Here is a 24,695-nt window from a genome sequence, read left to right as displayed (position 1 = left end):
TAGTGTTTTTCTGATGAGTGATATTACTCATGATGAAAATTATTTTTATAATATTAAATTATAATTAATTTCAAAACTGAAATGAAAACATCTACTTGTTGTGGAGCATTCATGGGAACATTTACCTCTTTACTAGCTTCATTCATGTAATGCCAAAGATTCTTCCGTTTTGACATCAGTTAAATACATGTTAAGCAAGATAGGTGTGCGTACTTGTACTGGGAAAGTGTCTCGTCCTCTACTGAAATGTTTCGTATGATCAAACTTAAATCACACTGATTTGGTTGTGGATGTATCTCGTGGTATCGCCTGATCTAGATCTTATCGGAAGAAAAATCTGGATAACAAAACAGGAGTTATTATTGAAAGGAAATTCAGTTATTCTTTTTCAGTATAAAAAATATATCAGCAGCTTTTTCAAATTTAGCGAAGTTGGAATTGTCAATTGTTGTGATTTTACACTTTTCCTGAATTGGGATTGTCAATTGTTGTTGTGAACTTACCTTTTCCCTGAATTGGGATTGTCAGTTCTTGTTTTGAACTTACGTTTTTCCTGGATTGGGATTGTCAATTGTTGTTGTGAACTTAAGTTTTTCCTGAAAGTTCAATGTAAGAGGATAATAGGATCAATTGGTAAGGAAGTTTATGTGTTTAAATGCAGGACCAGTCCATCAAACCACGGGGTGATAACTGTCATTTAGGAGACCCCTTCATTTGATCGGCGTGACATTGTTACATTTGAACCAGTATGTCATAGTGTTTCACATGGTGCCTATGTTAAACTATATACTCGAGGGAAAAATACATATCGTATCATTCTGGAATATATCTCTCCTTCAGCTGGAATTATTATTTTTATTCAATATTTGACCTGAATGTGTTCGTGTAATCATTTTACTGTGATGTGTGATGATAATCGATGTAATTAGGGTAAACCATGCACAGGAAGAAGCGTACCTATACCTTGGACCAAGGTCAGACAGGTGGGTAAAAATGGTCAAAGAGAAAACACATCATATTAATGTTATTCAACAATAACTATGAGTCATTCATTATGTGTTGGACCGGCGGGTGAGTTAAATATATGGTATCAGTGGCCCTGATTAGATAGATTGTAAAAGGATGGCATATACGTTTCATTGAGTGAAATACTCATCTTGATGAAAATTAGAATTTATTTTAAGTGTCCGTGCTCCAGTCACCTCTACCAGTCTTGCCCAATCTTGGCAAGGACCAAATCATTCTTAACTTCTGGGGGAATCAGGTATTGCTTATTTCTATGATAAATCCAGATGGGTTCAGGATGGGACCATTTCTTCACAAAAAAAGAAAAAGAAAAAAGAAATGAAACAAACTGTCTCCTTCTACAAAGTATTTGTTATTTTGTAATATGATTTTTGATTTTTTTATGGTCGAAATAGCCTGTTTTAGATAATTGATCATATATGAAAAATGATAAAATCATAGGCAATGGCCTGCTTTATCACTGAATGTTCCGAACTTTTTTCTGCAAAAAATAACGCTTGTTGTCTGGTTTATGGGAAGGGAGGTAGCTCGTATATACTCTTGTTGATCCTTTACGTTTATTGCGACATCGGAAATTCACCTCATGGGTTAATAAACATTTTCCTTACCTGTCAAATACTGTTTTTGACTGACAAAGTTACCAAAGATCAGATATCAAATCGTGATCCAGATGAACTAATATACAGAGAAAAAATGCATTAGATTGAATGAACAACTTAAACATAAGAAAAAATATGTGGGACAGTTATTTAAGGGAGTTTTACAGAGAATCGTGATGTTGTTTATCAGGAAGTTTGACAGACATTTTAAAGCCGAAGATCCACCTATCTAAGAATTAAACTTATCATAGTATGTATAGTATGCGAATTCAGTGAGCTTTAAAAAAGTAATTCTGTATCCTTCAGCAGACCGTTAATGCAACAATAGCCTTTTCAATGTCAATCAAATTCTTAAAAATGACATGAAGACCATGAACCCCCACCCCCACTGATACCCCAAACCCCCACCCCTATTGGTACCCCAAACCCCCACCCCCACTGATACCCCAAACCCCCACCCCCACTGGTACCCCAAACCCCCACCCCCACTGATACCCCAAACCCCCATCCCTACTGGTACCCCCACCCCTACCCCCAACCCCTTCTATCTTCTCTCCTTTATTTCGATCTTTCCTGCACAGCACCTATGAGTTGCCTTGGCACTTTGATTCTATAAAAGTGTCAGATAAAAATCTACATACTTGCTGTACATGTGTAGGTTAGAGTTTGGATAGAATAAGAAGTTATTTTATGATCATAATGAATGTATTTCAGGAAATAATTATCGTACAGGGATTTCATGAAAACAATAAGCTCATTGTTTCTCAGATATGAAAATGGAATGTGATCAATAAAGAAAACAAATTAATAAATGTGGAAATACATTTTTAAAATCATTTATTAAATTTAAAAAATTCTACTTTTCCAGGGAGATAACTCTTTCAGTCTTAGGCTGGTAACATTCCTGTTAAAAATGTATGCATTAATTTATTGATTCTTCACTGTGTGTTCACTGTTCTTTGTGATGGTACACACAATTCTATTGTTATTGTAGAACACACATTTCTATAACATGCAGAATCTTAATTACTTTAGGTAGCCAACGACACAAGTACATAATGACTGAACCAGCCACGCGTATTGTTGCCATTTGCAATATTCAAGTTTACTGTAGTCTTTGTCTAACAATGACAATGGATTCACTTTTTTCCAAGCCCGTATTGCTTTGGGCTCTTGCATTGGAAAAATCTCCCCATGATTTGAAGTGCAATCTTGTGTTGTAGAATGTCTTAATACATGGTAAATATATTTGAAAATGGGTTGTATTTTGTAGAGTTAGGATGGCGATTGACAGAGTGCAAGTATAAACAGGGGAGGAGAAATAAAAATAAAATTGGTTATGGACGAAGAAATAAGACAGGATGGAGAGATGTGTACAGTTAGGGATAAATAAGACAGGATAGAGAGATGGTATACAGTTAGGGATAAATAAGACAAGATAGAGAGATGTGTACAGTTAGGGATAAATAAGATGGGATAGAGAGATGTGTACAGTTAGGGATAAATAAGACAGGATAGAGAGATGTGTACAGTTAGGGATCAATAAGACAGGATAGAGAGATGTGTACAGTTAGGGATCAATAAGACAGGATAGAGAGATGGTATACAGTTAGGGATAAATAAGACAGGATAGAGAGATGTGTACAGTTAGGGATAAATAAGACAGGATGGAGAGATGTGTACAGTTATAGATAAATAAGACAGGATAGAGAGATGTGTACAGTTAGAGATAAATAAGACAGGATAGAGAGATGTATACAGTTAGGGATAAATAAGACAGGATGGAGAGATGTGTACAGTTAGGGATAAATAAGACAGGATAGAGAGATGTGTACAGTTAGAGATAAATAAGACAGGATAGAGAGATGTGTACAGTTAGGGATAAATAAGACAGGATAGAGAGATGTGTACAGTTAGGGATAAATAAGACAGGATAGAGAGATGTATACAGTTAGGGATAAATAAGACAGGATAGAGAGATGTGTACAGTTAGGGATAAATAAGACAGGATGGAGAGATGTGTACAGTTAGGGATAAATAAGACAGGATAGAGAGATGTGTACAGTTAGGGATAAATAAGACAGGATAGAGAGATGTGTACAGTTATAGATAAATAAGACAGGATAGAGAGATGGTATACAGTTAGGGATAAATAAGACAGGATAGAGAGATGTGTACAGTTATAGATAAATAAGACAGGATAGAGAGATGTGTACAGTTAGGGATAAATAAGACAGGATAGAGAGATGTGTACAGTTAGGGATAAATAAGACAGGATAGAGAGATGGTATACAGTTAGAGATAAATAAGACAGGATTGAGAGACGTGTACAGTTAGAGATAAATAAGACAGGATAGAGAGATGTATACAGTTAGGGATAAATAAGACAGGATAGAGAGATGTGTACAGTTAGGGATAAATAAGACAGGATAGAGAGATGGGTACAGTTAGGGATAAATAAGACAGGATAGAGAGATGTGTAGGGATAAATAAGACAGGATAGAGAGATGTGTACAGTTAGGGATAAATAAGACAGGATAGAGAGATGTATACAGTTAGGGATAAATAAGACAGGATAGAGAGATGTGTACAGTTAGGGATAAATAAGACAGGATAGAGAGATGTGTACAGTTAGGGATAAATAAGACAGGATAGAGAGATGTGTACAGTTAGGGATAAATAAGACAGGATAGAGAGATGTGTACAGTTAGGGATAAATAAGACAGGATAGAGAGATGTATACAGTTAGGGATAAATAAATTATACATGGGAGATGGGAAGAAAAGGATATTGAGAAAGGAAACATAATGATGGGATATGGGAGATGCATGTAATGTTATGATGGGTGGAGGAGGGAAGAGATAAATCTGTTGGTGTCTGTCTGTACTCCTTCTCCACCACCACCACCCCCCCCCCTCCTCCCCCATCTCCAACTATCTGACTATCTTATCAGAAGCTGACATACATAACACTGTTTTGTTAGCTTATAATATAACATAAAAACTGTAAAACACAAATGAAATTTTAAAGGATCTGCAAAATTATACGGTGCAGAACTTAACCTGGTTAAGACACCTGCTGTGTAGATATCAACAGTTAAAGGAATTTGTACACCATCCTGTATAGCTGTATATCACTAATGTTATTATAACCTGCCTCCTCTATCTCTCACCAGTCTACCTAATCAGGGCAGCCTCACACTTCCTGGAGGGAAGAGATGGGAGCTGTAGGGGTCAAAGGGTCATCTCAGATCACTGTGTCATGTGTGGAGCGCATCATTTACTACTGCTAAAACATCATGTAGATGTGATGTATATTTAATATTTTAAACTTGAACAAAAGCCAAAAATATGTTTCTTGTTAGATTTACATTTTCCCGAAATAAGGAGCCATGGAAATGATGTTATTAAGATACTTAAAAATCATGTGTGTATATTGCACTCTCGCTATTTTTCATTGAAATGTCTAAATTTCTCGTGTATCAATGGGTAAAAAAAGCATGATGAAAAAGTCAAGTATAAGTTTATTTTAAAGTTAATTAAATATATTCTTTATGGGATGAATATTCAATTAAGACCATAGAAATGAAAAGAAAAACTAAAGAAAACTTTCAATTAATACCGTACATCATGAAAAATGACTTTGACCAACTGATTGTATATTCAATTTTAAATAAAAACATTTAACTGATTATCAATTTTGATCTTGGAACTGATTCCAAAGATGATAATTTATGCTGTTTAGAGAATACAAAGTTAAATAAACATTTTTACTCTCATGTCAACATATCAATTCTTCAGACTGGAAAGTTTCGTGTTAAAAAATACTATCAAGATTTGAAAAACAGAGGTCCTGTAATTTATACAGATGTTTGAATGACTGAATTATCACTCTGTTATTTTCTTATTCATGAAATATATATCTATATTTACATTAAATTTGACACATCTTCAGGATGAAGTTTGATGTATCAAAAAAGCCTTCAATGTCTGGATTAAAAGCATGTTATATACAGTGTTGGGAATGAGAGCCAGACTTGCTTGTGTCTGTCAGTACCACCAGCCGCCTTCTCCAGCCGGACTCGCTTGTGTCTGTCAGTACCACACACAAGATTTCCTCATGTTGATCTAACAGCATTGATCTGCACAGCTCGTGTGTGCGATCTGCTCTGCAGAGGGAAAAAGGTTATACCCAGAAATCAGTCTACCAAACTCAATGTTCCGGGGGAAATAAAACCGCCTCCAAACCCTGTATTTCCTGGTTATCCTGTCTCTCAGCTGCCAGGACAGCAATTACAGCAAAAGCCACAAACATTCATAGTCGACCATGAGCTTCTATTGCAGAATTATTTAAAACGTTTTCATGGTGTACGTTTAGAAACAGCAGAATGCATTGGCATTGAATTTTGCAGAAGGCGACATTTGCCTGTGCTTTCTCCACATGAATTAACACACAACGGAATTAACTTCCCTGTAATTAAGTGATTATGTGGGCATATTTTTTTTATATTGATGGCTTAGTTGACCCGATGTTTCAGTGAGATGGACGGAACCTATAGGAAGCTGTTTATAGAATATATACAGTATGCTGCCTCTTGTCACAGGCATTTTGTCACTGTGCTCGAATTATTTGTGTGCCTGTGTATGTTCGTTCGATCCATGATGCGAAGGCTGTCGTGGTGGAATCCACGACACCGATACAATATCGAGGCAGTCTGCTAAATTTCCGGGACGCATAGGAAATTCAGCAGGAAGAGTATTCCAAGCCAAAGAAACTTGTGGACAGATCCTTGGAAAATATATATCAGATTATATATCAACCTGCATTACAGGTTCAGTCTACTTAATCACATTTGGGAAATCAAAAGTTTGAGGTGTGAGTTTACTTGTATAAACTTTGCCTGACTTTGACTTGTGTCAGAGAAAAAATCTGTGACCACACATTAGCTCTAGACCTGATTTGGTTATGGAGATACCCCTTCCCTGTGGTTCGCCTGTGTGATTTATGTGGAATTTCCCAGACAGTTGCAAATAATAATTGAGTGTAAATAGTGTGCATACCATGTTCATCAAAACTAGCTCATGTTAATGATGTCTTTATGGCCATCAGACCGCTATACAGATAAGAACTAGTGACTTTTTGTTATACCTCTATAGAAATCAATAACTATAAAATTTGAAGGTTTTTACTCAACAAGCTACAAAACATGGATTTAAACGGCAGGATACACAACACTGTGATGTAAGGATGAGGTGTGGTTACAGATCAAATCGCATGTGCACATGTACAATTAAACATCAAACATTGTGCAGGAATGTTGTGATCGCTTCAGTCATCTAAACCTGTGTGTCACCAATTTGGACACGCGTACCCTGCTGTGTAACTGGTGGCGGAAAGGTCTGAATCATCCCCACTAAACCTGTGGACCTCTACATTAACGTGTGTGTGTATGTGTGCGAGAGTAAAAGGATGCCGTCTTCTCTGGATGTAGCCATAGGGGCTATATAGTACTGTATACTTACAGCACAGACGGTACATCTATTGTATTATGGAGCTCAACATTGTTATCATCATTTCTGATTTCTATCTCTGAAGTTTGAGGTGTAATTCTCAGCTATGATGTTGGACATCTTCATGCATATCACACAGTGTCTGATTGGATGTGTTATCCTCAGCAATTGCAACAGACAGCTGTAAAAAACTGCACTGTACATAGTATTTATGTGCATGGATTTTCTGTAAGGCTGATAAACTTTGAAATAAAGAAGTGTCGGAATGTAGGACAAGGCTGATGGGTGGTATATTAGAAAACACAAGAGGACTAGATAAAACGTAGATATTTATAAACATGTGCACAGATTTTTTGGCTAAAAGAAATCTGAACAAATTCATTATGTGCTACTATATGGATTTATAAAACCTTTGGATTTATTGAAACAGGAATATTTTGCAAGCTGACAAATACTTTAGACAGTATTAGCAGAAATAATCTGAAATAAAGCGGATGTTGAGTATGAAGCTGTCTTGCAGAGGATGAAAATATCCTGGATCGTTACCCAAACTCAGAAACTTGATCTTACATTTGTATTAAACAAGTTTTATATCATATCTCCATGGAGATCTGACACACCAGGAGTTGTCCAGAATTTTTTCATGGCAAGCATCTGGAGCCCAGAACAACTGACCTTGACATTGAGGTTGTTATGACAACAAATCGGGAGGAATCACACAGACATAGACTATCTTTGTACCAGTGATACAGATGTGATTTCAGCCCAATTTCGAAAATAACAAACAGCATGAAAATTACCAATTCTTAATTACGCAGAGGGTTCATGGATCTGTTAGCATATCAGATGTTTTGTAGGTAGGAATGAGCTTCGGCAGCAATTAGGATTGGATTGTGTGACGTGTGTTAATTCAAATGCAACAATTGTGAATGGAAGTAAAAAGATGTGGCAATTTTCTAAGTAAACAGGGCCCGATTTGTTTGTAAATCAATTATTCCAGCTGTGTGTGACTCATTCTCGGAGTAAATCAAAAAAGAAAACTATCTCCACGTTTTGATGCGCTACACAAGGCCGACAGATAACATCCAGCGAACCAGTCAATTGATTTGCTACAAATCAGTGATGCAAGCTCTGGGAAGATTGTCATGTTGGAAATCATTTGAATGGTAGTTCCCATGTTACCTCTGATCTGAATGAAACATTATCGAGATGGTTTTCATACATGGCAGCATATCTGTGATCAGGAAAAATAAGCCTTGCATTAATCTCTAAGGGGTAAAGAATTTTTAAAAGCATTATTTCATTTCGTATTGTAAGTTTTGATTGAAAATAATTGTCTTTACAAGATTTTTATATACATGTACTATTTAATATGAGAGCTAATAATATAACGAGAAGTTGCAATTAAAATTGTGTAATAAGTTCAAAATTCGGCTTATGATGAAGTTAATTTAGCAATAAAAAAGTAACAATTTTGTCACTGCAGGTATATATATATATATATGATTTACTTGAATTGCTTAAACATTAGTAACATTTGTAAAAAAAGAAATATTTTAGGACAGACAAAATTCTGAATTAGTTTTCATTGTACTATTAAAGGCACCGTTTATCCCAAGTTTAGAATGATATTAAGGATAAGTTGAGATTTTATGAATCAGACTTCGGTTTTAACAGCAAGAGAGTCGACGTCTGTGTTATATGTTGTAAAATGAGCTTGTAATTGAGGCAAATCACTAGTGAAATCAAATTTAAGAGGAAAGTATACAAGGATATATAGATGTGAAAGGAAATTTAGTTACAAAAATGGCCATAAAAGTTATTAAGAATGTATCAATATAAATATCAAGATAATTATGAATATTAATTTTAGTTGGCGATGGAGCACAGTCTATGAAAGTGACAGGTTGTCAAGTGAGAGAAGAAGGAAAAAGGATGAATGTAGCAGAGTAAACCCTGAGTGCTGTGGAGGCTAACGGCTGACATTCTCACTGTGTAGATGATGAATCGGGAGGAGGTGTATTGCCTCTAGTACATACTGACTTTATGGAACTAGTACAAAGTACATGTGTGTGCTTCTAATTATATGGAGAGGTTTTTAGAATGTTAAATCTGGATTCGGTTAAATAGGCCTTACCATCATCGTTGTCCATGATGCGATAGTGAATGGGTGAATTTGGACATATTCCCGAGAATAGTAGAATGGATAGTATTGTACCCACATGTACTGACTGGTCGTCAGTGTATATTCCAAGTTGACATTCTGTATTGCATCACAAGCTATGGACCTTGTTTTCTCCACATAGCCCGATACATTGGGAATCAGTGTGGTGGTGTAGCTGATGCCTGCCGTGTTATAGAATTATTCCAATACACTGGTGGAGTAGCAGGCAGATTCTGATGTCTATCGTCAGCTTTTCCTTATGCGCCGTATTGAATTTGTCACCAGCAATTTCTGGACACCAACGAAGCACCGAAGCACCGTATATAAACAGATAAAAGTGATCATTCTGTGAGCCTACCAAACAGCCAAATATGTACAAAGCCATTATTCTGTGTGGAAAGAGAAATCTGGGCTGTTTGCTATTAGGCAACCTTCAAAGAGGATAGTTTTTCTTGTAACTGCATTTATAAGTCAGAAATTTCTTCCAATATATCCAGATAAGGCTTTGTGGCGAATACTGGCTGGCAATTTTGCACTCTGTGTGTATCCTTCAGTTCATCATTCAGTTCATCAAGTATAACTGAAGGTAGTGGTTCAATGTTAATTTGGTGGAATATTGTGAGGTAAATTATTCATTGGAGTTGAATATATCTCTTGCTGGATTTAGCATTTACCGGAATTTTTTTTTAAAACTTTGAAGTTGAAGCTATTCAGCAACTTTGCTGGAATATGTATGCTAAGAGGTTCTTATTCCAGGATTTGTGTATATATGTAGTGTTTTTGATCTACATTTGAATACCTGTCAACTGATTTTCTGTGGGTTTTTCTGAGGATTCTTCACTGGAATGCATGAGAATACTCAAATTTTGTGTTGGTTGATGCTGTAGTATAACAGTATTTACATACTGTACATTTTAGATATATTGGATGTACAATCTTGATCAACAACAGACAATGAGACAGCTTTATGTGGAAATGTCAGTGAATGTCTGCAAGCAATCATTTTCATAAAAAATATATAATTAAATAAAAAAAACCATGGCTACTATTGCTACGACATCCATCGGCCCAACTGTGGTGATTGCCACTGCAGAAACATCTGATCCAGGGGGTTCCCCACGTGGCTCGTTAGGAACTGTCTCTGAAGGTACCGCTTCCTTAGGTACCACAGTTGACCTAGATCCTGACCCTGAAGATCAAAGTCAACATGGTAAGTGTTAAGGTCAGATATTTAAAAGAGCAAAAGTCATGCTGTATTATAGTGTTATCTGACTGAAATATCAATTTGTGCTGAATTATAGTGTTATCTGAATGAAATATCAATATGTTCTTAATTATAGTGTTATTTGACTGAAATATTAAATCATGCTAAATTGTTGTGTTATCTGACTGAAATATCAATTTGTGCTGACTAGTATTATCTGAGATATCAATTTGTGCTAAATTACAGTGTTATCTGAATGAAATATCAATATCTTCTAAATTATAGTGTTATTTGACTGAAATATTGATCAGGTCATGGTGAATTATAGTGTTATATAACTTCAATATCAAATCATGCTAAATTATAGTGTAATCTGACTGAAATATCAAGTCATGGTGACTTAAAGTGTTACCGAATGAAATCTAAAGTATTACATAATTATAGTGTTGTTTCACTAAAATTTCTCACTGAAATATCAAGTAATGTTGAATTATAGTGTTGTCTCACTGAAATATCCAGTATATCCAAGTGGTGTGTCCCTGAAATGTTGAATCACAATGAATAAGTCATAAATTAAAGTGGTGTCTAACTGAAATGTCTCACTAAAAGGCCATTTCACTTAATCTTACAACTGCCTATCATTTATAGGCAGTGTAGTTAAGACAAAGGAACAGAAGTTAAATATTTAGAATGTCATTACTGCTTGTCAAATCAGCTTTAATTGTTTCAGTACCAGAGTTGTATAATTGTAGTGAAGTTCATAGATGATTTCTATTTTAAATATAAACTTGATTGATCTCTGTAAGCTTGCAGTGCTGATGTTAGAGCAAATGAAAGATAAACAATGAGATTAGATACATAATTACAGGTGAGATTCCGTGATAATTACCTGTCTGTAAACTATACCTCAGGTGAGAATATGTAGGTAGTGGATAGCGTGGGTGTCAGACAGGTAAATCGTGCAGGTGTTCACTGATGGCAGATATAGGTATTCTCCACTAGGATTGGTATACAGGTGTTTTGATATGTGGGAAGGCTTGTTGTAGTGGTTCAATAAAACTCGTTTTCAGATATAATTAGTATTTTTATAGTGATATGGACAAAAAAAAAAATCCAACCTGTTACATAGCTGGTATATTAATTAATCACATCTGAATCAATATTTGGCTTTGCAGAAAAACTTGATTCACAATATTAATATATAATATTTGGAAAATGAAAAACATATTTGTCCAATAATAAACCAATGCATGGTAATAAGCACACCCATATCCATTACAGTTTTGTTACAATATTATTGCAATAATGATACAAAGAGGTATATTTTGCTTTAAATGAAACATTTGTTTGTTTGTTGCTGGGTTTATCACACCTTGAACAGCTAGTTTTATTTTGAGGCAGAGTCTCCTTGTAGTAGTTTGTGACTACCTCACTGAACAAGATATGAGAGGCCAATCGCATGCCACCCAGAGCAATTAAGGTAGATTGTCTAACCCAAGGACACAACTATGACAGCACAGACCGGCCCGTTTGTCAGCTTCCCGATAAACACCAACCAATACGGGTAGAGAGTCGAACCACACACCTCAGATCTTCACCTGAGGTTACATGGCCAGCGCTCTGACTTATTGCGGCCCCATATAAATGTGCTGTCCCTAGTTTAATTGTTAGACTCTCTATATTATTTGGTGGTTTCTTATCTACTTACCTGTGGTGTCACCTAATTAGCTAAGACATCTACCTGTCATATTGTCACTGTGGGCATTGCAAGGACATCAGAACAAAACCAAGTCTTTAAGGAAAGCCAGCTATGGCTGTGTGTTCTAGTTTACCCTGGAGTTCTCTCCAGGAGTTTTGGCTGCTGCAGCTGAGGACAGACCTAATTCTAGGTTTCAGCAGTTAGCTACAGGGTTCCTTAGATCCTTTATAATACTGAAATTGTTTAAAATGGATAATCGTTTTTGAAAAAAAACAAAGGTTTTGATACTGTACCTCTATATATCTCAAGGTATGGAGTTTGTGTATTGAGTCAGTATTGGGTGGGGGCCGCGGACGCCGAGTGGTTAAGGTGTCCGGACACTTTAACACTAGCTCTCCACCACTGGGTTGCGAGTTCGAAACCTACGTGGGGCAGTTGCCAGGTACTGACCGTAGGCTGGTGGTTTTTCTCCGGGTACTCCGGCTTTCCTCCACCTCCAAACCTGGCAGTCCTTAAATTACCCTGGCTGTTAATAGGACGTTAAACAAAAACAAACCAAACTAGTATTCTAATCATTTCCTCTGTATCTAAAGGTATAGAGTTTGTGTATTGAGTCAGTATTCCAATCATTTCCTCTGTATCTAAAGGTATAGAGTTTGTGTATTGAGTCAGTATTCCAATCATTTCCTCTGTATCTAAAGGTATAGAGTTTGTGTATTGAGTCAGTATTCCAATCATTTCCTCTGTATCTAAAGGTATGGAGTTTGTGTATTGAGCCAGTATTCCAATCATTATCTCTATATCTCAAGTATATTCAGTCAGTATTCCAACCAGTTCCTATGTATCTCAAGGTATATATTTTGTGTATTGAGTCGGTATTCCAATCATTTCCTCTGTATCTAAAGGTATGTAGTTTGTGTATTGAGTCAGTATTCTAATCATATTTCCTCTGTATGATTAAAGGTATGTAGTTTGTGTATTGAGTCGGTATTCCAATCATTTCCTCTGTATCTCACTCAAGGTATGGATTTTGTGTATTGAGTCAGTATTCCAACCAGTTCCTCTGTATCTCAAGTAGGGTAAACTTTTTACATTTCTAATGCCTGACAATAATGTACCACTGTAAATGAGAGTGTTCTTTAAAGCTGAATAGATCAAAGTAAGACAGATGGCTGTGAGGGGTGGGGAGGAGGGGTGATGGTTCTCTGTTATACAGATCCAAACCTTGTATAGGGGTTTAAGTACCTAACAACTTAACATTTCCGCCTCATCTAGTCCAGACTTGGAGGTTCCTTCTTACCTGATACATTGTAACAGAACAGAAAATCATTGCTGAAAGTCAGGACTTCCGACTTTAATTGATATATTAATGTAATTGGTGTTATAATTATAGGTTACTGAAGCAATGTTTGTATCCTCTGATAAAGACTTGTTATAATGGCTCCTGAACACTAAATTCTGGCAAGATTTACTAGCTAGTGTTAATTTTTAAGTGAACTAAAACTTTATCTGACAAATTTATATGATTTTCATTTACATTTTCTGTTTTTCTTTAACCTTATATTAGGAATGTGCAGCCTGTGTATTTGATCATCCTACCATGTTGGAGATGTGACAACAATTTTCATTGGATAATAAATTATCTTTATGATATTTTATTGGGTGTAGTGAGAGTCACATGTAAGGCTTATGCATTAAGGCCTTCTTCCTATTGTAAATCTGAACAAAGAATGGTGAAAAGGACACCTTTAGTAAATCTGAACAAAGACTGGTGAAAAGGACACCTTTAGCACCAAAAGACTTGTCACTTGTCTTGGGACAAATTAGCTGTATGTCTGCCGAGAGACATTTGTTGCCTGAATAAACCTGGCTAGAAGTTCGGACACAATCTTGTGTCAGCCGTGGCAATGGCATGTTTATGCAATAAAACAAGTCTTGCTTGGAGAATTTTTGGCAATGAAAACAAAACAAAAGATGTTGATAACCAGCAATTTACTGTTTGGAGACCTGGCTTCAGGAGTTACTCATCTAACTGTATATATCCAGCAGTAAGCTCATGCTGGTGATAAGTCCACCTATTGTAGTTTAGTTATATTGCTGACAAATGCTACTTCATTGTTTTATATGTTAGCCCCTTATTACAGGGTCTAGTTTGAATCAGTTTATGTGTAAGCCCCTTATTACAGGGTCTAGTTTGAATCAGTTTATGTGTAAGCCCCTTATTACAGGGTCTAGTTTGAATCAGTTTATGTGTAAGCCCCTTATTACAGGGTCTAGTTTGAATCAGTTTATGTGTAAGCCCCTTATTACAGGGTCTAGTTTGAATCAGTTTATGTGTAAGCCCCTTATTACAGGGTCTAGTTTGAATCAGTTTATGTGTAAGCCCCTTATTACAGGGTCTAGTTTGAATCAGTTTATGTGTAAGCCCCTTATTACAGGGTCTAGTTTGAATCACTTTATGTGTAAGCCCCTTATTACAGGGTCTAGTTTGAATCAGTTTATGTGTAAGCCCCTTATTACAGGGTCTAGTTTGAATCAGTTTATGTGTAAGCCCCTTATTACAGGGTCTAGTTTGAATCACTTTATGTGTAAGCCCCTTATTACAGGGTCTAGTTTGAATCAGTTTATGTGTAAGCCCCTTATTACAGGGTCTAGTTTGAATCAGTTTATGTGTAAGCCCCTTATTACAGGGTCTAGTTTGAATCAGTTTATGTGTAAGCCCCTTATTACAGGGTCTAGTTTGAATCAGTTTATGTGTAAGCCCCTTATTACAGGGTCTAGTTTGAATCAGTTTATGTGTAAGCCCCTTATTACAGGGTCTAGTTTGAATCAGTTTATGTGTAAGCCCCTTATTACAGGGTCTAGTTTGAATCAGTTTATGTGTAAGCCCCTTATTACAGGGTCTAGTTTGAATCACTTTATGTGTAAGCCCCTTATTACAGGGTCTAGTTTGAATCAGTTTATGTGTAAGCCCCTTATTACAGGGTCTAGTTTGAATCACTTTATGTGTAAGCCCCTTATTACAGGGTCTAGTTTGAATCACTTTATGTGTAAGCCCCTTATTACAGGGTCTAGTTTGAATCAGTTTATGTGTAAGCCCCTTATTACAGGGTCTAGTTTGAATCAGTTTATGTGTAAGCCCCTTATTACAGGGTCTAGTTTGAATCAGTTTATGTGTAAGCCCCTTATTACAGGGTCTAGTTTGAATCAGTTTATGTGTAAGCCCCTTATTACAGGGTCTAGTTTGAATCAGTTTATGTGTAAGCCCCTTATTACAGGGTCTAGTTTGAATCAGTTTATGTGTAAGCCCCTTATTACAGGGTCTAGTTTGAATCACTTTATGTGTAAGCCCCTTATTACAGGGTCTAGTTTGAATCAGTTTATGTGTAAGCCCCTTATTACAGGGTCTAGTTTGAATCACTTTATGTGTAAGCCCCTTATTACAGGGTCTAGTTTGAATCACTTTATGTGTAAGCCCCTTATTACAGGGTCTAGTTTGAATCAGTTTATGTGTAAGCCCCTTATTACAGGGTCTGGTTTGAATCAGTTTATGTGTAAGCCCCTTATTACAGGGTCTAGTTTGAATCAGTTTATGTGTAAGCCCCTTATTACAGGGTCTAGTTTGAATCAGTTTATGTGTAAGCCCCTTATTACAGGGTCTAGTTTGAATCACTTTATGTGTAAGCCCCTTATTACAGGGTCTGGTTTGAATCAGTTTATGTGTAAGCCCCTTATTACAGGGTCTAGTTTGAATCAGTTTATGTGTAAGCCCCTTATTACAGGGTCTAGTTTGAATCAGTTTATGTGTAAGCCCCTTATTACAGGGTCTAGTTTGAATCAGTTTATGTGTAAGCCCCTTATTACAGGGTCTAGTTTGAATCAGTTTATGTGTAAGCCCCTTATTACAGGGTCTAGTTTGAATCAGTTGATGTGTAAGCCCCTTATTACAGAGTCTAGTTTGAATCACTTTATGTGTAAGCCCCTTATTACAGGGTCTAGTTTGAATCAGTTTATGTGTAAGCCCCTTATTACAGGGTCTAGTTTGAATCACTTTATGTGTAAGCCCCTTATTACAGGGTCTAGTTTGAATCACTTTATGTGTAAGCCCCTTATTACAGGGTCTAGTTTGAATCAGTTTATGTGTAAGCCCCTTATTACAGGGTCTGGTTTGAATCAGTTTATGTGTAAGCCCCTTATTACAGGGTCTAGTTTGAATCAGACGTTTGTGTGTAAGCCCCTTATTACAAGGTCCAATTTGAATCAGACATTTGTGTGTTAGCCCTTATTACAGGGACTGGTTTAAATCATATACCGCCCCGTATTACAGTATAAGATTGATAAGATATATGCTTTAGCTTTGATTGACTCTTATGAGATTATGTGAACTATTTACTTTTACATGAAATTGGCATGTATATATAACACCTGCTTGCTTACCCTCAGTAGGGAGACTGAGATCTTGCCCCCTTAATTTAGATAAATGGGTAATTAACCTCCATGATTTTTTTTTTAAATCAAATAAATCTATTTTAGGAGCAGCTTATAATATGGAGTTTTCAGGTGTGATTTTGTCATCAGGAGTTCTTTCAACATACCTTTCTGAAGTTTGAAATGTTGGACAATCTCTATAGAATTTTCTAGAAGTTGGCATATTAAATTATGCTATTACTTATGACAAAGTTAGAACTGTGTTGATGATTCCCCTCAATCCTTGAGCATTCTGCTCTGTCCTCGATCTCGGTTTGTCTCTAAGGCCTATATACACCATGTGCCAAGTAAGAAGCTTCATCAGTTCTGAACTTTGACCTTCTACAAATGTCATATTGGCATGTGTAGTTAACGTTTTGCGAGGATAATGATGTTATCGGCCCATATATTTTTGGGATGTAATTTGTACTAATTTACAGATAACAAGAAACGTATCATATATCAGCTTCCTTGAACATTTCCCTGTTACCATCCAATGAAATGTTATTGTAAATTGCTTTTAGGAAGTTTGCCTGATCTAGCTTCCAGTATTGTTTAAAGAGAAAGATTATATAAAAAATTGCGTACTTACACTCACAGCTTTTGTTAGACTGCACATTAAAGATCTGTGGGCCCATTAGTAACTCATTTATCTGTGCTTTAGGAGATCGAAAAGTTACAAAAAATATACCTACTGGTTATATACATTATATACAAGTCCAGTATACTAGTAAATTTGGTAATTCTGCACTTGTTTGTGCCTTGCTTGTTAAACTGCCTGTACACCAATGTACAATTATTGTAATATATCACCATGTTACATATCATCGTATATTCTCCCTGCCCTAGTTTAAAAGTTTTGTAGTACTGTAAATGTGTTTTTTTTTGCGGGGGGTTAATTTCGTGAATTGATATGTAAATTATATGTGTAGGGGTCATTTTCGCGATTGATCCACCTTCGTTTGTAGTTCGATATTACCAATTTATCAAAATAAAACATGTGGGGAAGTATTCGCGATCAAAAGGACCCTGCGTAATTAGCGTAAATTTCCGCATTTACAGTATCCTTTCTGGGGACTTATTTGTGAACCAATTTTAGCTAGTATTATTTTAAATATGATAATTCAGCAAAGATGGAGAATGAGGGTTATTTGTGGGCAGGGGCTTATTGTATTTCTTATATCATGTCTACTTATTAAATCAATCTGCATGTAAATGTTTTATTTATATTATTAGTTTATGAAATCATGTGTCTTCTTTTTTTATTGCAGAGCTGCACACTATGTCCATGCGACTGGTGTCTGGCGGCACGTACAATGTTCGGGCATCGGAGATGGCTGCCCATCTTCAGGATCGTCAGCCAAAGACGGTGCAGTGTATCGTACATTTTCTAGACGATAGCGAGGAACAGTTTGAAATTGATGTAAGTAGCCATGGAAACTGGAACTTGCAACATTTTACTATGATTTTAAACTTTTCACAATTTTTTTGACTAGACATTTTGATAATCAGTCATATTTCCAGAAGAAGCAAATAATTTTACTTGTGATGAATTCTTCTCTAAAATGAAATTTCCAGAAATAATGTATAATGAACAAAAATGTTAGTTTTAAGTATCCTCCTTGGTTCAATAACTTTCTATGATTTTCATAATGGCCGAATACAAAACTTTATTGTAAAGATTCTGTTTTTCAATTATATTGGGATTTTCTGCACTGTGTGGTAGAAAAGGGAGAAAATTCAATTATACACCAAACATTTACCTGCCTTAAACATGAAATGTACCTACCCTAAAACATGAAATGTACCTACCCTAAACATGAAATGTACCTACCCTAAAACATGAAATGTACCTACCCTAAAACATGAAATGTACCTACCCAAAAACATGAAATGTACCTACCCAAAAACATGAAATGTACCTACCCTAAAACATGAAATGTACCTACCCTAAAACATGAAATGTACCTACCCTAAAACCTGAAATGTACCTACCCTAAAACATGAAATGTACCTACCCTAAAACCTGAAATGTACCTACCCTAAAACATGAAATGTACCTACCCTAAAACATGAAATGTACCTACCCTAAAACATGAAATGTTCATGTGCATTTTCTTTCATGGTTTTGAGCTTTCAAATTATTTTGCGGAAACAAACATTCATGATGAGTTCATGTAACAATGATATAACTAATACACACAGCAGTATTCATTGTATTTATATTCGTGGTTCCATAGCAACCACGAAATCAACAAAACTTAATACGCTGCAAACGTTTAATATTTTACATTACTCCATTTTTGTTACCTAGCTGAAGGATCGTTAATCTCTGAGAGATTTCCTTGATTTCAGTAAAGGAATTTAGTCTGAAAATGGGCTGAAATGGACCTTTAATGATACCTGAATTATATCGAAGGCTAATTAAAAACCTGGTTTGAAGCATGCCTATAGTCATCTTCGCTAGCCAAGGCTTCTGATTGTGTTACACTCAAGGAACCTTTGGCAGATATAGTCTTCAGCTCTGGCCCTCTAGCAGAAATTTGAAATTACCGTCCTTTACGCATGAAATTTTTCGGCAAATCAAAACAAGCGTTACAGATGTTCTTTATTGGTAATGTTTACTAACACACATGGAGACTTGTGTCCTTTTGATGAGATACGTTATCAATAACTTTTATCAATTGATCCAGCACTTCAAATTTTTCCCCAAATATTGCATGGTTCTGTTTGTAGGTAAAATGCCATGACATAGTCCACAAAGTAGCTTTGTACTGAGCGCTGTAATTTTTGTTTACTGTGAAATCAAGCCTTAATGTAAGACGTGATTTGATTGGATGCCCTGGGATTTTAGGGTGCAACAGTTTGAACACAACTAAATATCTGACAATGGTTTGTCGAGTGTAATGCAATCGGCAAGTGAAAATGGCATATAGTGTGCCCAAAACGTGACCTAACATGTGTTTTCAGTCCAGGTTCTTTATGGATATATACATAAGGCCTCTTTTTCACTGATAATTTGGAAACTTAGGTCTCAGACATTTACATACATATTTTTGGAAACTTAGGTCTTAGACATACATATATATTCTTTGGAAACTTAGGTCTTAGACATACATACATATTCTTTGGAAACTTAGGTCTTAGACATACATACATATTCTTTGGAAACCTAGGTCTCTGACATATATATATATATTCTTTGGAAATATACCTGATATATGCAGCATGTGATCTTTGGCCATTTCATAGACATACATAATATCAATGTTTTACTCCAGAGACATAGCAATTCTAAACTGGTTAACTGTAAGATGGCATTTACACACGTTATAAATGACGGAGATGTAGTGATCTGTTCCAACAAGAACATGATGATTGAGCGGAAGGAGAATGAAAGGACATTTATCTGGTCATAGATTGGTAGAATGTGTTATACAATATTTTATAGATCTTCCAGTATTTTTATTCTGCTGCCCAAAATATTTTTTCAAACTGATGTTTTATTTCATTTTGATATATAACATGTACATACGTATTATAACTATTTTGTCTGTTACAAATAGGATGTTCTACTTGATCATCATTCTGCCCTAAAAAGTTTGACAAGTTTATGTCTGTATCTGAATAGTTGTCTTATACCTTGAAGCCAAATTGTCTTGTTGATTGATCCACCTTTTAAACATTTGTTTTTATATTCAGATATTCTTGAATAGAAAATGGTTGATGTGTTTGGAAAGTAGTGTTAGAATGTTTCTGATTTAAAGTGGTCTGATAAAATACAACTGTAGAACATTTAGGATGGTTTGACTAAGCTGGAGCGATCTATCAAAATTGTTAAGTACTGAAGCATGAACATCTGTATTTTGATGTGAAATCTTTCATATATCCTAATGTTAGCTACCATTCTATAATAGTTGTTCATATTAGTATATAAGGCAGATTGGGAAAATCGAAAGCTGACAGTATGAGCTTTCATTACATCTAATTCTGACAGCCATTAGCTAATAGATTGTGGCCAAGAATTTTTCCTACTGTCTTCGATTAAGCAAAACAAATATGAAAACAGCACAGAAAGGGTTTGTGGTTTCTTTTTTTCTTCTCTTCTTGAATCGAAAGACATTCGTTTTCTTTTTATTTCCCATTTATAATAGGCTGCGAGTCGACATCAATTATTATTACAGAACCATATAAGGCTAGGTAATGATACTCGAGAAACTATAAATTTTCCAATGAGACTTACAGATTCAAACCACCAAGATTTCAAATGGGCATAATTGGTTAATTTTGTTTAATGACATTATAAATTATATTACGGAATAAAACAGGGATACTATCAGTCTTTGTTACTAATCATAATTTTGTAATTGGGTTCTTAAATGAATATTTGGCAAGATAAACATATCAAGTTAATACAGCCAGTGCTGCTTGTAGGAAACCAATTCAAACAGAATGCTAGAATTGTGAAATATCATCACACAATTTCGTTGCTTCATTTATCTTACCCATTTGCAATCCTGACAAATTGCAAGATCCTAATCTTTGCCGATATTTCTTTGGTTTGTATTTCCTACTGTTTTCATCAATGAGGCATTCGCGTATATGCTTGAGAGCACAGTTCGTGTGACCAATGTTCAGAATGGCTGATGGAAGGCCTGCAACTGATTCAAGCATGGGTACAACATTGATCAGCAGTAGTTTCGGTTTGGTTTATAGTGCTGCAAGCAAACAGTCTTCCGGTTCAGGAAGTCTGTGATCTCCATCTTATCGTGGTCTGACAGATCAGAGACCTAGTAATGATGATGGCATAATGATAGGGCAATTGCTCTTGATTTTTTCTGAGCCTCCTGAATTGAGAATTTATTTTTTCAGTTGACATTTACAACAGTGAATACGTTTATTTGCCCAAACTTGTTGAAGGAAAATTACAAAATTTGATTCTTTTCCAGAAGACAGATTCTGAATGTTTTTTATTTCACTTGATAGCAAAAGAGTGCTTAAATTCTAAATTTTCGTTTGAAAAAAGAAAACTACTTCATTAATCTACTATGCTGTCTAAGTATATAGATACTTTATCATTCAATTTAACCAGGATATTACCCTGCTTATTTGTAGAAAATGTTCAATATACCTACAAAAGATTGGGCTGATATTTCTATCAACAAGATTAGTGCTTCTAAAATATATCACTTTCAAATATTTTATAGGGAAATTTTAGCAGATTTATTAATGGCATTATAAAATTGACAATATTTCTTACCAGAGAAAACTTGGACCTGTATACATTGAGGTAAAATAGATGAGTTGAAAAAAGGTTCCCCATTAGATGTCAGGGTGGGTCAGCTACTGTTACATGTAATCAGCCAGGTGTGAGAAATATGAGACGTGTGGAGAGATAGCCAGCTGTTTTATCTACACATGAGAGATGTAGGCCATGCTCTTCCTTCTGAGGCCGTGCTCTTCCTTCTGAGGGTGGTACTGATCTGTTTAAGGAGGCAGATTTCAGTTATGATGTTCCTGAAGACAGTTTCAATCCACAATTGTATTTGAGTTTAAAGCATTTGTACGTAGGACCATATGTATATATTTTCAAGTTTTTATGCGGGCAGCAATATTTAATGTTGTCGGAAAAAGAATTACATATGACACATCCATTTTATTGCATTTGAGGATTATCTGTTGGTATACATGATTTCCTGAATTTCCCTTGCATTTGTGCAGTTGGCATCCATATTGCCTGTGAATGTCAACTGAAAACAGAGTGTCAATACACAATGACAAAATATACTAGTGTCAACACGCAATGACAAAATATAACACTGGGTCAACACACAGGGACAAAATATACCACAGTGTCAACAAACAATGACATAATATACCACAGTGCCAACACAAGGACAATTAAAATATACCATCGCATCTTATCACAGAAGGACAAAATACAACACCCCATCAACACACAAGGACAAAATACAACACCCCATCAACACACAAGGACAAAATACAACACCCCATCAACACACAAGGACAAAATACAACACCCCATCAACACACAAGGACAAAATACAACACCCCATCAACACACAAGGACAAAATACAACACCCCATCAACACACAAGGACAAAATACAACACCCCATCAACACACAAGGACAAAATACAACACCCCATCAACACACAAGGACAAAATACAACACCCCATCAACACACAAGGACAAAATACAACACCCCATCAACACACAAGGCCAAAACATACCACAGCGATAACATGTCAAGATGAAGATTATATCATGTACAACAAAACACCATATACGAGGACTACTTAAATTATTAAATGATATTCCTGTTCTGCTTTATTTCAGAAACGTGCAAAAGCACAGCATTTACTGGATAAAGTGTTTGACCACCTGGAGCTGGTAGAGAAGGATTACTTTGGTCTTCAGTTTGTTGACTTGTCACCTGCTCCAGACCACATGGTCGGCCATAACTACATGGCACCAAGTACATACGCACTGGTAAGTCATGCACAGCGACAAAACGCTGACTATGATTAGTAATGAAAACCAAGTACATACGCACTGGTAAGTCAATGTCACGCACAGCGACAGAACACTGACTATGATTAGTGATGAAAACCAAGTACATACGCACTGGTAAGTCAATGTCACGCACAGCGACAGAACGCTGACTATGATTAGTGATAGAAACTAAGTACGTACGCACTGGTAAGTCACGCACAGCGACAGAACACTGACTATGAGTAGTGATAGAAACTAAGTACATACGCACTGGTAAGTCACGCACAGCGACAAAACGCTGACTATGATTAGTGATAGAAACTAAGTACATACGCACTGGTAACTCACACAGCGACAGAACGCTGACTATGATTAGTGATAGAAACTAAGTACGTACGCACTGGTAAGTCACACACAGCAACAGAACGCTGACTATGATTAGTGATGAAAACCAAGCAATAGATGGAGTCATGTAGGCGGTAAAAAAAGTAACTAAAATTGACATGCATTTAGGTTTCCAACCTTTCCAAGTCACCAACAGCATACACTTCCCATGTGTATAGTGGAAACGTCTGATCTTGATGATGTGTTGTTATAAAGAATAGTTAGTGGAACAATTCCTGGTCCATAACAAAAGCAGCTCTGTTTTACATACAATAACTAAAAATAACCTTAATGAGAAAAGTCATTGCCATTCCTGGTAAAAGATTTTCTAAATGAAAAACAGTACTTCTAATTGATCTAGATATACTGTTATTGTGTGTAGTTTTTCAGGCAAGCATTGATTTCTTGATAGTAATTTGTTATCAATGTCAAAGTAGATTTTGTAATCTATTTGAGAACTAAATCTGGAATACAATGCTACTACATCTAAAACACTGTGTAATTTGGATCGTAAATATGGTACCAATTTATTACATTGGGTTAAAATAAAGCTCAACATTACATTTGTAAAAATCAAAATACGGTTTGCTTGTTGATAGAGTTAGGGGATTAAGACAGCATATTGCATTCTTTATTAAACTATAACAAGAATGGCTCCAGTTGATAACAGATCACACACCCCTGAATTACATGTTTCAGCTTAATCATAGACTGTTCTGTGATTGAGCCGCAAATCATCACCCCTCCATTGTAATAATGGTACAGGAGAAACAAGCAGATAGCCATACTATTACTGGTCTGAAGGGAAGGGAGGGTTAATGAAACCAGGTATAAAGATACAGGGTCGTAAATTGTGTGTAAAGTTTAAGGACTGATCAATGAGAGTAAAACATTACCAATAGGCCCTCTACAAATGAGATTTTTAAGTGATTAAGCTTGCTGTTAAATCATTGATTTTTAGGAAGAACAAAACATACCCAGGCTATGATTCTGGGAATTTGCATCTAGGAGGGATTCCTTTACAGAGGATTTTCAATTATAGAAGAAAAATTCTGCAGGATATGTCCTTAACTCCAATATAGGCTATTTAGTATTGAAAAACACCTTAACTCCAATATAGGCTAT

At 35.9% G+C, this 24,695-nt stretch overlaps 1 protein-coding gene across 1 annotated transcript in view; it reads left to right on the top strand.

The window, feature by feature from the left end:
• The window catches only part of LOC117344147 (tyrosine-protein phosphatase non-receptor type 4-like), an 85,880-nt gene that overhangs the window by 18,723 nt on the left and 42,462 nt on the right, over positions 1-24,695 (top strand). Inside the window, 3 exon segments of the mRNA XM_033906800.1 lie at positions 9,009-10,509; positions 17,941-18,092; positions 23,031-23,183. Coding sequence (XP_033762691.1) covers positions 10,338-10,509; positions 17,941-18,092; positions 23,031-23,183 — 477 coding nt within the window. The 5' untranslated portion in view covers positions 9,009-10,337.

Source organism: Pecten maximus, chromosome 15 (assembly GCF_902652985.1).
Source record: "Pecten maximus chromosome 15, xPecMax1.1, whole genome shotgun sequence".
NCBI lineage: Eukaryota > Metazoa > Mollusca > Bivalvia > Pectinida > Pectinidae > Pecten > Pecten maximus.
Note: the sequence above shows the minus strand (reverse complement) of the source record. Positions and strands in the feature narration are given on the sequence as shown.